General features: G+C 39.4%; 1 protein-coding gene across 6 annotated transcripts in view; it reads right to left on the reverse strand.

Moving 5' to 3' along the window:
• Positions 1–14,554, reverse strand: part of DCAF5 (DDB1 and CUL4 associated factor 5) — a 73,012-nt gene that overhangs the window by 32,349 nt on the left and 26,109 nt on the right. For all 6 annotated transcript variants that reach the window (XM_051791375.1, XM_051791380.1, XM_051791376.1 and 3 more), the window contains exon 6: positions 351–564. In XM_051791375.1, coding sequence (XP_051647335.1) covers positions 351–564 — 214 coding nt within the window. The remainder of the gene's footprint in view (positions 1–350; positions 565–14,554) is intronic.

Raw genomic sequence — 14,554 nt, forward strand, 5'->3', positions numbered from 1 at the left:
CAGCACTCAGTAGCAATATTGAAATGCAAGTTAAATGCTTCCTTATTATATGTAGATGAGTAGAAAACATCATATTAATTGAACCCAAAAAGCCTCTGCAAATATTTTCCTTCTGAATATTATCTTCCAAGTAAGTATTAGATTGCATCAAACAAGAGGTAAAATTTATTATGTACTTTGTTATTTGTTTTCCTTCTTTCACAGCTCACATGGCAAAACAGTTCTGAAGAACCCTATATGTGTCTTGTCTCTTATTTTATCCCATGAATCAGAAAAAAGCCACCCTTTGAGGTGTTCTCAAATACTCATGGGAACTCTGGAGATTCGGGACAACATCACTTGCTTATTACCTGATCACGATCACCTGCAAAACAGCAGCTCTTCATAGTACATGAGTTGAAGTAGCCTTGGTTGTCAAACTGGAAGACAGGCAGCCGGCAGTGGATGTCGTAGAGGACTGGGGGAAGGCGCCGACGCAGAGCCAGCAGCTGGGTCCCATTACTGTTGAACCGGACACTCATGGCACTCTGAAGGGAGAGGTTTCCACCATAGCGAAGAAGTGAACTGGGGAAAAACAGATGAAATAAGTGAGATGGGCCATACATATAAACTGAACTGCTTCAAGACAGAACTTTCTTTAAACTTACTGAGTCATTTCAAACACACAAGTCCAGTAAACTATAATCTTATTTAGTTTCTGTTTCAAAGTATCAATTCCTGAAAAAACTTAATCCAAAACTTGAATGACAAACTATCAAAATGTATGACTCTAGAGTCTTCAGAACAATAAAATTAAGGACTATGAGTAGTTTTGTTAATAACAAACACATTTCCTGAATAGGAGCAAAGTCTGACGGAGCACTTAGCCTTAAAAAGGCTGTCCTTGTACTTCTGGGATGTCTGCCTTTGAAACTGACCCTACCAGCACCCAACCCTCTTTGTTAGCTGGTGCTTGAATCCAGACAGTTCAAACTTTTTTTTAACTCTGCTCTGGCACCAGATGGCAATTTCTCCTATTGTAGATGGTATGACCATTATCTCACTTCTGGTTTTATTTACATCTCTACAGGGCATGTGAGGATGTTTGAACTCTACAATCAGTTCCAGATGTCTTAAATAAGGTCATCTTATGAAGGAATTATTGCAAGAAATGCTAAATTAAGTCACTTAGCTAATCTCAAAGTGGCTTCATCTAAAAATACTGCCGAGTAGGCAAGACAATTATGCTGACAGTGTTACCTAAAACTCTCACATGCCTGAATTAGCTAGTTTCCTTGTCCCCTGTAAGGCTATATATTCAGAGCTGGAGTATTTGTATCTGTTCTTATTGACATACAGAAGACAAAAACAAAGGGCCACAGGTTTCCAGGCTCTCTCTTTAAAAAGTAACAGAAATGAAATTTGTTCCATCCAGGAGCCTAAAGATAATCACAGCATACCTGAAATGCAGCTTGTATTGTACAGAGTTCCTGGTTTTTTTCAAAGACTTTGTTCAATCCCTGTACTTGAAATGATTGTGTGTATAGAAAGGAAGACAGAGATGGAAGACATTTTGTCCCTTTTTGTTTAGTGATCACTGAAACCTCCCTAAGAAATACCAGAGCTCAACATTTTGTTAATAGGTTTTGAGCAATACCCATCAAATCTTGTTGGGAGCTGTGACTTTTATGCGCCTTCTGGACCAGAAAAAGCATGCCAGCACAGAATTTGCAAATTCTAGAGGGAAGTTTATTCATAGATTTTAATGCATAATACTTTCTGATGCAGCCCTCTGCCCAAACAACTACGAAAAATGAGTCACTCCACACTGATGGAAAGCCACATTCCATGCAGGTTGAAACATGCTTTATTACATGAGATACTGTAAAGTTAAAAAACCATTGTTCCTAAGCCAGAGCTAAACAAAACCAAAACAAAATAGAAGACTCCACATAATGAATGCACTAGAAATACACTGCTCTCACATACCTGCACTCTGTGAATAGAACAGTCAAATCCAGGGTACCAAAAAGGCACCAGAAGTCACATTTTCAAAGTCAGCTGAATAGTAAGACCTTCAAGCTGGCACCAAAACTTCTGAGCACCTGTATCAACATGAACAGCCCTGGTCTCTCATGTTCTCCTCCTCCCAGGCAAAGTTGCTGAGCTTCTCTTAATAGCATTAAAGGTTTTTAATAGAAACATGAAATAATGTGATAGTAGAAACTGTAACCTTAGAGACAAGGATTTAGGATCCCCCTCATCAGCCTTAGCTTCTGTTATTCAAGACCAATAAAGTATTAATCCAGCTCAAAATACTCAGTCGGATGTTAAAAAGCAAAGTAAAACAAGAAAACCAAAACACACATGACTGTTTTGCCTCCCTCTCTCCTAATATGTTTGAGTAAGCCATTTTTTTTTCCTATGGAAGTTTCCACTTCCTTAAAAATCCTGACAAATAAACTAAAACAACACAACACCCCAAAAACCCCAAACCAACCAAAACCTCAACTAAAAAACCAGGCAGAAGAAATAACCCCAGATTATCTTGGTTGAGAAAAATCATTTTTTCTATAAAAATATGTGAGTTCTCCAACATGGGTAAGAAGGTCATAACATACATGCACCACTCAGACCTAATGTTAAGGTGCAGCCCCTGCTGCACCAAGCTCCTCTACTCATTACCAGTTTTCCTCCTTAATCCAAACAATAACCCAGAATTCTCTCCTGCCTACAAATGAGTGAGCCTACCAGATGCCCTATACTTTCAAGTCTTCAGCCAAAGTTTCCATAGTTACTCTTATTACGCTCTGCCTGAAATAATTTGAGATTATATTTTATAGTAGCAGTACTGTAATATTAAACTAGCTTCCATGCTGCTTACTGATGTTTCACAAAGCTCCTGTGGCAGTCAAAGTTAGCAAAGCAAACACCTCTTGGAGTTGAATTCTGTCTTGTATTGCAGTAACTTTAGCGTAACAAAGCTCTAAAAGAGTATTTTACTTCAGAAAGCAAAGGAAGTAAGAGAGACTACAACTTCAGAAAAAATGATCATATACACAAATAAAAAGTCTAGAATTAAGGAGCTGCAGTGTTAACGCTCCTCAAAAGATCCATAGTTTTGACTACCTCGTACCCTTCCTCTTCCACATGATTGAGCCACACATGCAATGGAAATACAGCTCCTGCTGTAGTTCCTTGCACATTTGGCTCAGACAAAAAAAGAAGAAAACCAAAAACTTCAAACCCCACACTAATACAAAAGGTAGTGGGCTAGTTTGGCTGATGCAAACACTACAATAGTAATTTGTCTTACATTTGCAATGTAAGAGTGCAATGCTGATGACTTTCCCCACTTGCCTCAATTCTCATGTCTCCAAAAGTCAGACTCTATAGCTCCAAGTGCAGCATTTTGCAGTACTATTCACAAGACAATGGTTTTCTGTTTTCCCCACCCTGCTGTGTCTTGATTGCTTCCTCTCTGCCTCGTTGAAAGGGTTTGTTAAATTAACTGCACAGTGTTTTCCTTTAACAAGCTCTGAAAAGAGGGAGCAGGTAGTCAGGTAGAGATGAGATGAACAAACGGACACCAGTCCCTGCCAAACATCCATTTCCTGATCCAAACAGAGGAAAACTATTTGCTCTCTCTCCTCCTAGGACAGAACATGTGAGAGAGATGTTCAGGAATATGAGGTGGGATGTGTACAGAGGGAGTGCAGCTCATGGCTCCATCCTGGTGGAAAAGCTGTGCACCTACTTCTCAAATAGAGGACACATAAAGGATTTGAGAAATCTCTCTTGCTCTGCCTCCTACTGCAGGCAGTGTACATGGTAGCAGTACTGAGAACTGAGGAACCCCAAGACTTCGGTAGCTTCCATCACAATATTTAGTTGATTATAGAACAACCATGCTGGCTTTAGGAAAAAATACTAATTGCCTGAGACATCTTCTAGAGTATTCCATCTCCATAAAAATTGCAGGAAAAGGGCAGTGAGCCATATCCAAGAAAGAAGCTGGCAGAAGTTATTTTTTACCATATTAAACCACTATTAACACTCATTAGTATTAAGGAGGAGGTCTGAATCAAGAAGCCATAGAGATCTTCAAACTAATCAGAATCAGAGCTTTTGCATTTTATTTTTTTTATGTGTGGGGAGGGAAAAGGAAGGGGAGCGCTGTGCTTAAGCATGTTCAGTGCTCAAATTACTATCACCACTTTCCCAGTTGCCCTGTGGTGCTGCTCTATACCTTTGGTCAGTGATGCTTTTGGATATTTTCACATAATAGGGCAGTGTAGATGTGTTTGGATATGTTGCTCATGTTAAAGCCGCCACTTCTGTCTGCCCCTTATTGCATGCTCCAACAAAGAAATTTCAGAGGCAACACCTTCTTGCAGTTATTAAAAAGTTTACTGATGATCACACTCAGTCCTCTTCTCTTGAAGACACAGACCATGACAGCTAGTGAGAAATCTGAAGGCAATCCTAAAGGGACATCTCTGAACAAGATGGACGCCCTTTCTGCCAGAGGCATTATCTTTATGAATCCAGAGCCAGACTACTCGAATTTACTCTGCTTCCAAATTTGGCTCACTCAGACAGCTATGGAATGCTGATGTTGCCTGCCAACTCTGGAAGCAATACAGAGACGCATGCACATCTGAGTTTTTAAAAAAGTCATATTGTATGATTAAGAGAAATATTTAGTCCACAGATGGAACATTACAATCCAAACACACATGTTGGAGCTGGAGTGAGACCGAGGAGGGAGACAATGGACGGTTATATGCAATATGGTCATTTCCATAGCTGGTTATGCTGCACACAGGCAGCACACAAGTGTTAACTAAATACCAGCTCAGCCAAACAATGGAAGGCTTTCAATCCAAGAGTAGACCACTAATGTAAATAAATCAGTTTCTACTGGCAGCCAGTGGGATAAGGGAATAAGTAGTCTAACTGCACTCAGAATTTGCAGGAAATGTCTATACCTGAAACAAGAATTTGTCTCTCTTCCTCTCTCCTCTTTTCCAAACAAAGAAGCTGTTACATCCTTTTTTTGAAAAGTCGACTGCCTGACTGGGAACATAAGCTTAACCCAGGCTATTCAAAAGTGAGTTTGGCAGAAGACAGTGCCCTTTAAAACTGAGAGAAGATTAGTGGCTTGGTAGAAATAAAATAAATAGATGGATTAAATAAAACAATTGAATAGTTCCTACTGATAAGCTACAAATCTGACAATGAACTTCAGTACAGATACCATCCTTGGGAAACGGGTGCCATTTAAGAGGGAAAAGGAAGGAAGAAAATAAGGAAGAAAGTGTTGGTATCATAAACAGCAGTGAGTGAAACTAACTTAATGAAAGAATGACCTTAAAAGGAAAAAATGAACTGAATGCTCATAACTGATACACACCACTGCATACTGTGTTTGTCAGCAATTTTGTAACCACAAAATCGAGGAACTTTTAACTGTGCAGAAAGAGCTGGAATGAAACTTGACAAACAGAATTTTGGCTTGGAAAACTGTAAAAAAGTTAGGGGTTTTATTTGAAAGTTATTGTGTGTGTAAAAAGACACACAATTCATATTTAGTCTGAAGCAAACACTTAGAAAGGGTCAAATTAACCAATAACAGAGAAGTAAGCGCAATATCAATAATCATGCTGACGTTTTTAAAGTAGATTATGAGTCTCAGGATAATCTCAAGATAGTTTCTTTGAAAAGCAGATAAATTGTGTCAAAGTGTATGGAGTTTCTCTATAAGTATTCATAAGTGTTAACAAATCTGAAGGAAGTCCATCAGTGTCTTAAGGTTAAAAGGTACACAAGCGATACTCAAGATTTTATAATTTTTCACTAACAAGCTCATTTTTCTAAATTCTGCCATCACTACTTCTGATTACCTCACTACCTTTACAAGAACTGTTTCCAAGAACTATATCACCCAGCATCCTTAACAGGAAGTAAGAGGTATTTGTTTGGACAAAAGAATAACCAAATAAAATAAATGCTGTGTATTACTAGCAAAACTAAACATCTTTGCTTTCTTTCAAAAAGAAAATGCAACTAAAATAAACTGCATCCACCAAGATTGGAAAAGTACAGAATTCAAGGTGAAGATTCTGCATGTTCAAGAATGGGACATTCCTTCTGCTGTTTACTCTTAGCGTCAGGAATATGTAAACTAATAAAAAAAAAGAATCTCCCCATCATTAATAAACTTTCATGCGTGGCAAGCTCTAAGCTGAGCAAGCTCTAAGCTGAGCAGAAGCTTCACTTCTCCCTCCAAACCAGGAGGGCAATATTTTAATTTTTTTTTAATAAGTAAGGTTCTTATCTGATAACTGTCTTCAGAAACTGGAGCCTCAAAAATGTCGGACATCACTATTTATGTACCCAGAGCAGTCAGAACATGTAATAGCAAAGGCTTTCATGGTTTGGCCCTTACGACCTAACTGAATCACTGAATGTAGCTTCACCAGTGATCTCAGGCAGTTCTCCAGGAAGCATTATGTTTTCCTTTATTCTGCCTTTATACACAGGAAAATAATTCAAGAATTTCAGTATTTTGAGGAAGCTGGCAAGAGCAGAGGTGCAAAGTATACAAAGCTGTCCCTCTCATCTTTATTACTTTTATCCTTTCAGGATTTAAGGCTTACTTCTGCCATCACAGAGATTGAACAGTAGCAAATGATGACTACAATACATAAATGAACAAACAAAAATCCCCTGTTTGTCTGAATGTTTCACATCCTCCTGCAGCTCTAGCTCTAGCCAAAACTAGCACCTGTTTTAATCTTATCACAAACCTGTTCCCAAACACTCTCACTGTCCTAGGCTTGTCCTCACTACAGATCTGCAAGTCAGTGTCCTATTTTCATTCTCTGCTTGAATCATCTAGGTGTTACTGTAATGTAAGTAATAAGTGACATGTAGTAGGTACGAAAATAGTTTTTCAGGAAAAACAAAAGATAACCAAACCAAAACAAATTTAGCCAAACAAAAAAAAAGAAAGTAGAGAATACAATCTAAAAGTCAACTGTCCAACAGCTGCATGCAAGCTAGTTAAAACACCTGATCATTTCCATCCTTTTCTCATCCCTAAATTCTATGGTGAGAGTCCATTATTCAGCCTGTTCAGAAATAGTACCTTGAAGGATGGAGTACAGACTGTGACAGAGAAAACTGCTCAGCTAAATCCAGCAAAACACAAAGGAGTAGGTTCCATCAGATAACTAGATAGAGAAGATGCAAATACAGCCAGACATGGCATGGGAAGATGACTTTTAGGCCAAATAAAGGAACAGGAGCTGTTCCCAAAAGGAAGCATTCACCAAAAGTCATTATAACACAAAGAACAGGGATACCAGAGAATGTTACCTCAGAAAAATAATCCAATTGTAAAAGTTGGCAATTACTCCTGCAGAGTGAAATCGATTTTCACACCTTACTGTCTATGTAAAAGCAGTCACATGTCAATACTGCAGTCCTACAATGCATTTTTTCCTACACATTTATGAGCTGCAATTGTTGTCTTGCATTAGGAAAGCTGAGTAAACATCAGCCATAGACTTGTTCTCTTATCCAATAATTTATATATACTTACTCCCTTTCTTTTCTCTAGTGAAGCTGCATGAATTTTTAATTCTTAAAAGCTACACAAGCTGAAATTAAAGATAAGAGCAGCAACATGAAAGTTGCTTTCTTTTGACAGAAAAAGTGGTAAGATGCTCCTGCAGTAGAAGAGTCCAGTCTTGAATTAGTAAAGCTTTTGTCTCTAGCAGGTAAAAGATGAATGTAAATTGCCACGTAAAGCTAACTGAATGCAACTGCACACATAACTTTGGATATATCAAGTTGGTTCCACCACAATTTCCCTTGGACTGACGTTTCAAAGACTAATTCCCTTGTCTTACAATAGGGTTGAACAAACATTTCAAATGTTCCCCTAGTTAATGCACTAAGTGGATCTCCCCTTCGATTTCAGTCACCAATGGTTTTTTTGATTTTTTTTTTAGCAAGAAAAGGCTTCTCTTTTCATTCCCTCCACATTGAGCTGTAGAGGCGATTATGGCAAGACTTAGATGATTACAAACCTATTTTCTTAAGAAAGCAGGCTATAAAACCAAATTAAATCTGAGATTCTTTTGAACAACAGATTATACTTTTTAAATTTGCATTGGAAGGACAATACTTTGCACTTTAAATTTATGCTTTAGAAAGACCTGGGTGTGAAAGTATTTCAAAGCTAACAAAAAGATTAAGCATCATGAGGTTTTTGAAGTAGGCAGTATTCCCATTTCTCTGTACAGGAAAAACCCAGGGCAAGAAAGGTCAACCAACAGACCTACCCAGCACTGTGAAACAAAATCAGGTTTCTTGACTTCATGTTTACTGCATAAAGTTACACATAGTGTTGAAAATTTTAAACCTGAATAGCACTGCTGCTTCTAGGAGCAAGCTGGATCCGACAGAGTAAAGGGACAGTATCCAGCTTAAAGTGCCTGACCAGAACCAAAACATTGCTAACGTGGGGATGCTGATAGGTGTGAAAAAGTTTAATATTCAAATCAGAAAATCTCTGTGCATCTGATGGAGGGCTAACTATCAGCAATGGATAGTGTGATTTTAACTGGTGAAGTTTTGAGAAAACTAGTCAATCAAGAGGGAAAGCTGAACCAAAGAGTTACCATAGCCCTATCTGAGAACAATAAAGAACTAAAAGCTGAACTACTAACAACACCCACTCTCTTTTATTATAAATTTTGAACCTCAGTTCTCCAAAACTTGGTTGTGTGTCTGATCAACAGATCCAGGGATGCTAGAGAAAAGCCAAAAATCTTTCTAAATATACTCCACTGTCGTGGTTTGAGTCCCCCAAAAATCCAATTTCTGAGTCCAAGCCCCCCTCCCACAACTCACCCCAGTGTGAGAGGGGTTTTTCAGACACAACACAACATGGGGGGAAGGGAATCATATTACAATTATTACACAAATAAATATTATAATACCTTATATACATAATCCTAACTATCTCTCTTATGATAAAGCAGTATTTACATTGGATCAAATCTCTTTTCTCTCTAAGAAAAGTCCAGAAGGGAAGAAGGAAAGATCCTTTCCACTTTCAGGGTAGCAGTGTCTCTCCTCTCCAATGCAGCAGTCGTAGCTGGAGTTGTTGTAGCTGGATCTCTCTCTGCATTACACACAAAGGGGTCCCCTCTCATCCCTCTCAGCCCTTCGACTCCCAGCGAAGGTCTCTCTCCTCTGGACTGTGAAGCAGGGACAAGGTTCGCCTCACCACGTCAAATCACGCAGTGCAGGGGTCTTTGTGACAGTCCCTTCCTCAGGAGATTTACCCCCTGAGTCAGAACGTTTAGGGCAGCTTTCAGTTCAGTCCTCGCTCTAAGTGTTCTATCAGAGCTCCTTTGCTCTGTCTCTAAACTGCCTGTGTGGCAGCAGCAGCAGGGGGGACAAGGCCACTTCCCGCATTCCGTCTGGCTGTCCCGGTCTAGCTTCCAGGATGTCTTGAGCTTCTCAGCTCCTCTCTCCAGTGCTTGTTGCATTTTAGGACTTCCATCAAGTAGGAGTCCACCCCCTCCTCCTAGGAGGGGTCTCAAAGGGGTTTTTGGGGAATTTGATTCAGTTCTTACCCCAAAACTGTCTTTGTTGAGCTTAGTCCTCTCTCTCTCTCTGTTAGACATCTCTGTGTCTCTCTGCTTAGCTGCATGCCGTCCTTGCTGCTTGTTTCTTATCTTCTTGGCTTTCTGCCCCAGTTCTCTGCTCAGTGCTGTCTCTGCTGCTGCTCCTGCTGCCCACTCACAGTGGAGAAAGACTCCCTCAGCTCTTTAGTCACAGAACTTGGTCCAGTTTAACACTGTTTCCGAGTTCCTGCAGCTCCAGCCAGGGCTGGGGGGGGGGGGGGGGCCTTGGCCCCTGACGGGGCTTCTGGCCCTTCTCTCTCTCCTCGTGGTCTCAGAACATGGCCACTACTACTCCAACTACCTCATCATCCTTCTTTTCCGGTCTGGTGTGATATGTTTAAATTTTGCAGGGGCGCTGATTGGGTCAACATCAAGTGACACCATCCCCTCGGGGGTTACCATTTTTTTAACTCCAGGGGGAAAAACACTTTTTTTCCCTACCACATCCACTATGGGAAGGATACCAGCCTAAACATGGAGAAAGCTAAGATAAACCCTCTATCCCAAGAGGACTGATGAGGCCACGCATAAAGTGGGACTGCAAATGATATATGAAGTGTATACATCTAAAACAGAAACTAAGTGAGAGGGCCCGTACCATCCCAGTAAATTCCACAATAAGGACAAGACATAAAGGTGGGAAAAAGAGACTACACCACCTGTTTTTGCACATTTAAATACCAGGCAGTATTTAGCAGACTTGCACAGTTAAGTATTTCCAGACTATCTATTAGGTGGTGCTCACACCAGCAAGAGAAAAGATTTCTTGCTTCAGAGTAAAAATACTTAGCAATAAATTCACTAATTTACTTACTTTGCAACCTTAGGCCCCACTTCTGTCTTTAAAGAAAAAAAAAAGAAGAAAAAAGCATCAACTGACTGAAGGTGACAACCACAGAAAAAAGGGCTCAGTATGCAGGAAAGTCAGCAGCATGACTAAAGTCTTCCTTAATGACTGTCACTATCTCTCTTTGCCCAAAGTCAGAAAGGCTCATTTGCAAGTACTCTCTGTTTATCTTCAGTGAGAAAACAGAAAGAAAGGAGACTACCTTAGATATTTCTAGCCCTAAAGAAGTAATTGATTTTGGCTAAGCCTGCAGCAAACAGTTTGGAGATTTATTTATGGTTACAATAAGAAATAAGCCAAAAGCCATCTCAAAAAAACCACTCTCCCAGATACCATTACGGTTCAAATGTTCTGTCAACACACCTCGAAGATTCCCAGAGAAGAATAACTCAATCCCCTCAAATTTAAGCAACAGTCAGTTCGCTTTCTATCACATTAAAAGAAACTTTTAAGAAATAATGGAAGACAAATAGGGGAAAAAGTATCTAAGTTTAGGTTCTGTGTAATTTGGGGCAAATATGCCAAGTTAGACCCGGTTAAGAGAGCTTCAAATTCTAGGCTGGGAAACAAATTGGTTGAGCTGCCTCAGTAGCCACAGAAGCATAACAGATGAGAATGGTACAAGTGTAGGATGAGTTCTATTTCCAGTGTGAGAAGACAAATAGTTATTTGAACTATTTGAGGTAGTGTGGTTGACCCATACCAGTGAATGCCAAAATAGCACTTCAAATTTGTTATACTGTAACCTAGCTAAATGAATTACTTTGAGCAGGATCAAGTGAGTCAAAATTCACAACAAATGGTTCAGTGGGGAAGGGAAAGAAATGAACTGATAAGCCTGACAATAAAAAAGTGGTTGCCAAGATACATACATTTTTCCTGCAGTCATTAATACAGTGCTCTGCTCAGAGCAGGATTGACAAAGGTTTCCAAACAGAAATATTCAGCACACTTCTACTGTACTGAAATAATTTAAACAAGTAGTTGCCAATTCAATGATGCAGAGAACTCTTCCACCTTCAGGGGCTTTGGGAATCCCAAAGCATTCACACTGGAAGTGATGAGAATCACAAGCTTCTTTCCTTTACATGAAAAGTCAAAACACAAAACAGTAAAAGTAGAACCTTAAATGTCTTCATACTATTCTTGCCATCCCACTCCTGAGCCATCATGTAACATCTACAGATTCTACACTAAGAAAATACCCAATCCACTAGTTTTAGCTGAACTGTCAGAGCACTGAACTGTCAGAAGTAAACTCTGTGGTTGGCCCCTGAATTAATATCCCCTGCAACACGATCAGCAACAATACTGGATCCTGCACTTGCACTTTCCAGAAGCTCAGTATTTCATCCAGCATACCAGACATCTTGGTAACACACAGATAAAACTAGGCAACAGTTCCTTTGTGTAGTGAGCTCAGAAAGGTAAGCTTGAAAGAATAAAACTCAGCATGCGCATGAGCATTTCTCAGGAAATAACTGCTGTCTCTGTTCTTCTGGTATGATCTTTAAGAATCAAATATCTTGAAGGTATGAGCCTAATAACTAAAACTGGCAACGAGTGGAGACCTCAATCTATTGACTTGGACTGAGTTACAATGCTAGTTTTATGACCTTAGAATACCTTCCACATCACCACACAGGTTTTCTAAAGTCCTCTCTATGCAACAGGTTATAAATATCACCTGTGGTACAGAGAGAGATGCAAATGCTCATCACCTCCCTTTCCTCTCTTTTCTTTGCACATCCACTCATCAACAAAAAAAATGTAACAAAATAAACCATGCCTCTACTCAGAGGAAGTACTTGGGTCTCTTTTGCAAAGATGGTCTACCTGACATGCATCTAACTAAACTCCAAAGAACTGTTCCCAAATTGCCTGTACTTCTGGCAGCTACCACTTCTATTTCAAAACTGCAAAGGCCTCATGAACCTGAAACCTAGCTTTTCCAACTACATATCAGGGTGTCAATCTGACATACACCACCTGCAAGACTTTTATATCCAACAGTGTTTTTCCTCTTGCCATCAGAGACCACCGATTCAGAAAGAAAAAAGTAATACTCATTAGGTCTTTGAAAGGCTGGGAACGAAATGAAATAAGTGAAACTACAAGTCAAAGCAATCAGGATTTTCAAAAGAACTGAGTACCTGTGATTTCTGATACATGTGGACGAGAAGTTATGCATTCAATAAAGAGCTTTAAGAGTTGGATTGTGGATTTTTGCACAATGACTAAGCTGAACACCTAGTAATTAGCACTTGGCAGAAAAAGCTCTGTTCAAGACAAAGACTTTAGAGAACACAATCATTTGGAGACCAGCAGCACAGTGCACCCACATCTTCAAAGTCCTCCACACACTGGCAAGATTAACATACCTCAACATTTATAAACATGCTAAGAAGAGTCCTCCCTGGAGATCCCCCTGAATCTAATTAGTCTATTACAGGGAAGAAATTTCCATGTCTATATTTTGCTTACTATTTAATGAGCTAATCACTAGATGATTCACTGATATCTGAAGAGTATTCCTTATCCAGAACTTGGGAATTTGCTTCCTCTAAATTCTCAGTGCAGGAGGCAAATTTGTTGTTGGTTGAAGTCCACTAAGAAAGCTTTCTTGATTGGTGTTTTTTGAGACACAAATATTCATTTAATGTGAGATAAAAAAGTTTGCTAAAATAAGCTCTGAACTGCAGTTACTTCTCAGTAACTGTTTAGTTTTGTCCGTAAAGCCTTGATGGAAAACACTGAAATTGAAACTCCTTTAACTCCAGCTTATTATGATTTGTATGGTCAAATTAGCTTTTATAATATGCCATAAGGTTTACAATCACCAAGGAATACCAGGTGTGCCCAGATTGTCAAGGATTTTTTTAACTCATCATTGGGCTTTTTGAACTGACTTGTAACTATGCAGACAGCACAAGTCTCCTGAACTTTCAGAAGAATCTTGGAAAGGTCTATTGCATGTAAGCATTTATACCTCCCTCAGAGTTGAATTCAGTCCCCCTTGAGTTAGGGGGGACAAATGTATTCCCAGATCCCAAAACTCAAGTCTGGGGTCCTGGAACCCTATGTTGTACTCTAGGAACACAAAAAGTCAAGTGACAAGAAGAAACACTTTGTGCTTATAGTTTATTCTTATGAAACACGCAGCTCTGAAAGGTAAATCACCCCCAACTTTGGTTACGTTTCACTTCTGTTTTGTAAAATGCTTGTAAGGAACAGGCTGATAAGACAAAAAAGAGGAAGGTTAGTGTAGCAAAAGAAACTGAAGCAAGTAAACAGAATGAACAGAATGCCACAAACAGCTGAACATATCTAATACTTCACTGCTCCTCAAACGAGGAAGGTTTTGTTTCCTTCTCATGTACCATTTGCAGCCTTACAGGCCTCACTCTCCTCCATCATTTATGCTATCTACTGGGCCCTCCTCGAAGCAAGTACAACTTGCTAGGGCATAAGAAAGCTACAAAGCCTTTCCAGCTTCGTTTTCTAACTTCTAAACATGATGAGCTGGCTCAAAAAAACAGGTCAAACACAGAACTATGCAATGAACACAGGAATGAGGACCTATCTAGTTTTTAGATAAACCCATCCTAGGCTCACATAAAACGCCCCAAGACATGTATTTATGACCCAAGACTTAGCATTTTAACCCTTGAACTGGACACACAAATGGATCCCAATGTGTATAAAGTACATGCTCAACACTCCTATCACAAGCAGAACACACTTCTGTGAATAGCCTTTTTGTTACATGAAGACCAGTTTAAAAATATGTGATGGTCATTAATAGGACAAGACAATATAATTTTTATCTCAAAAACTTCCAGATTAGTTGCTGTGAGTCAGGGAACATAGGAAAAGAAAGCTTTAAGGGCATAATTATCATATTTTCTTAGAGGAAAAAAAAGCAGTCTTCTGATTTCAGTAAAAAGAAGATGAGCATGGGGCTCCATGGAAAAGGCAAAGGGAGAACATGAGTCCCTAAAAATAAGTGAAGTTACATAGT

Source organism: Manacus candei, unplaced genomic scaffold (genome assembly GCF_025592945.1).
Source record: "Manacus candei isolate 608988 ecotype Guabito, Panama unplaced genomic scaffold, ASM2559294v1 h1tg000033l, whole genome shotgun sequence".
NCBI classification, from domain to species: Eukaryota; Metazoa; Chordata; class Aves; order Passeriformes; family Pipridae; genus Manacus; species Manacus candei.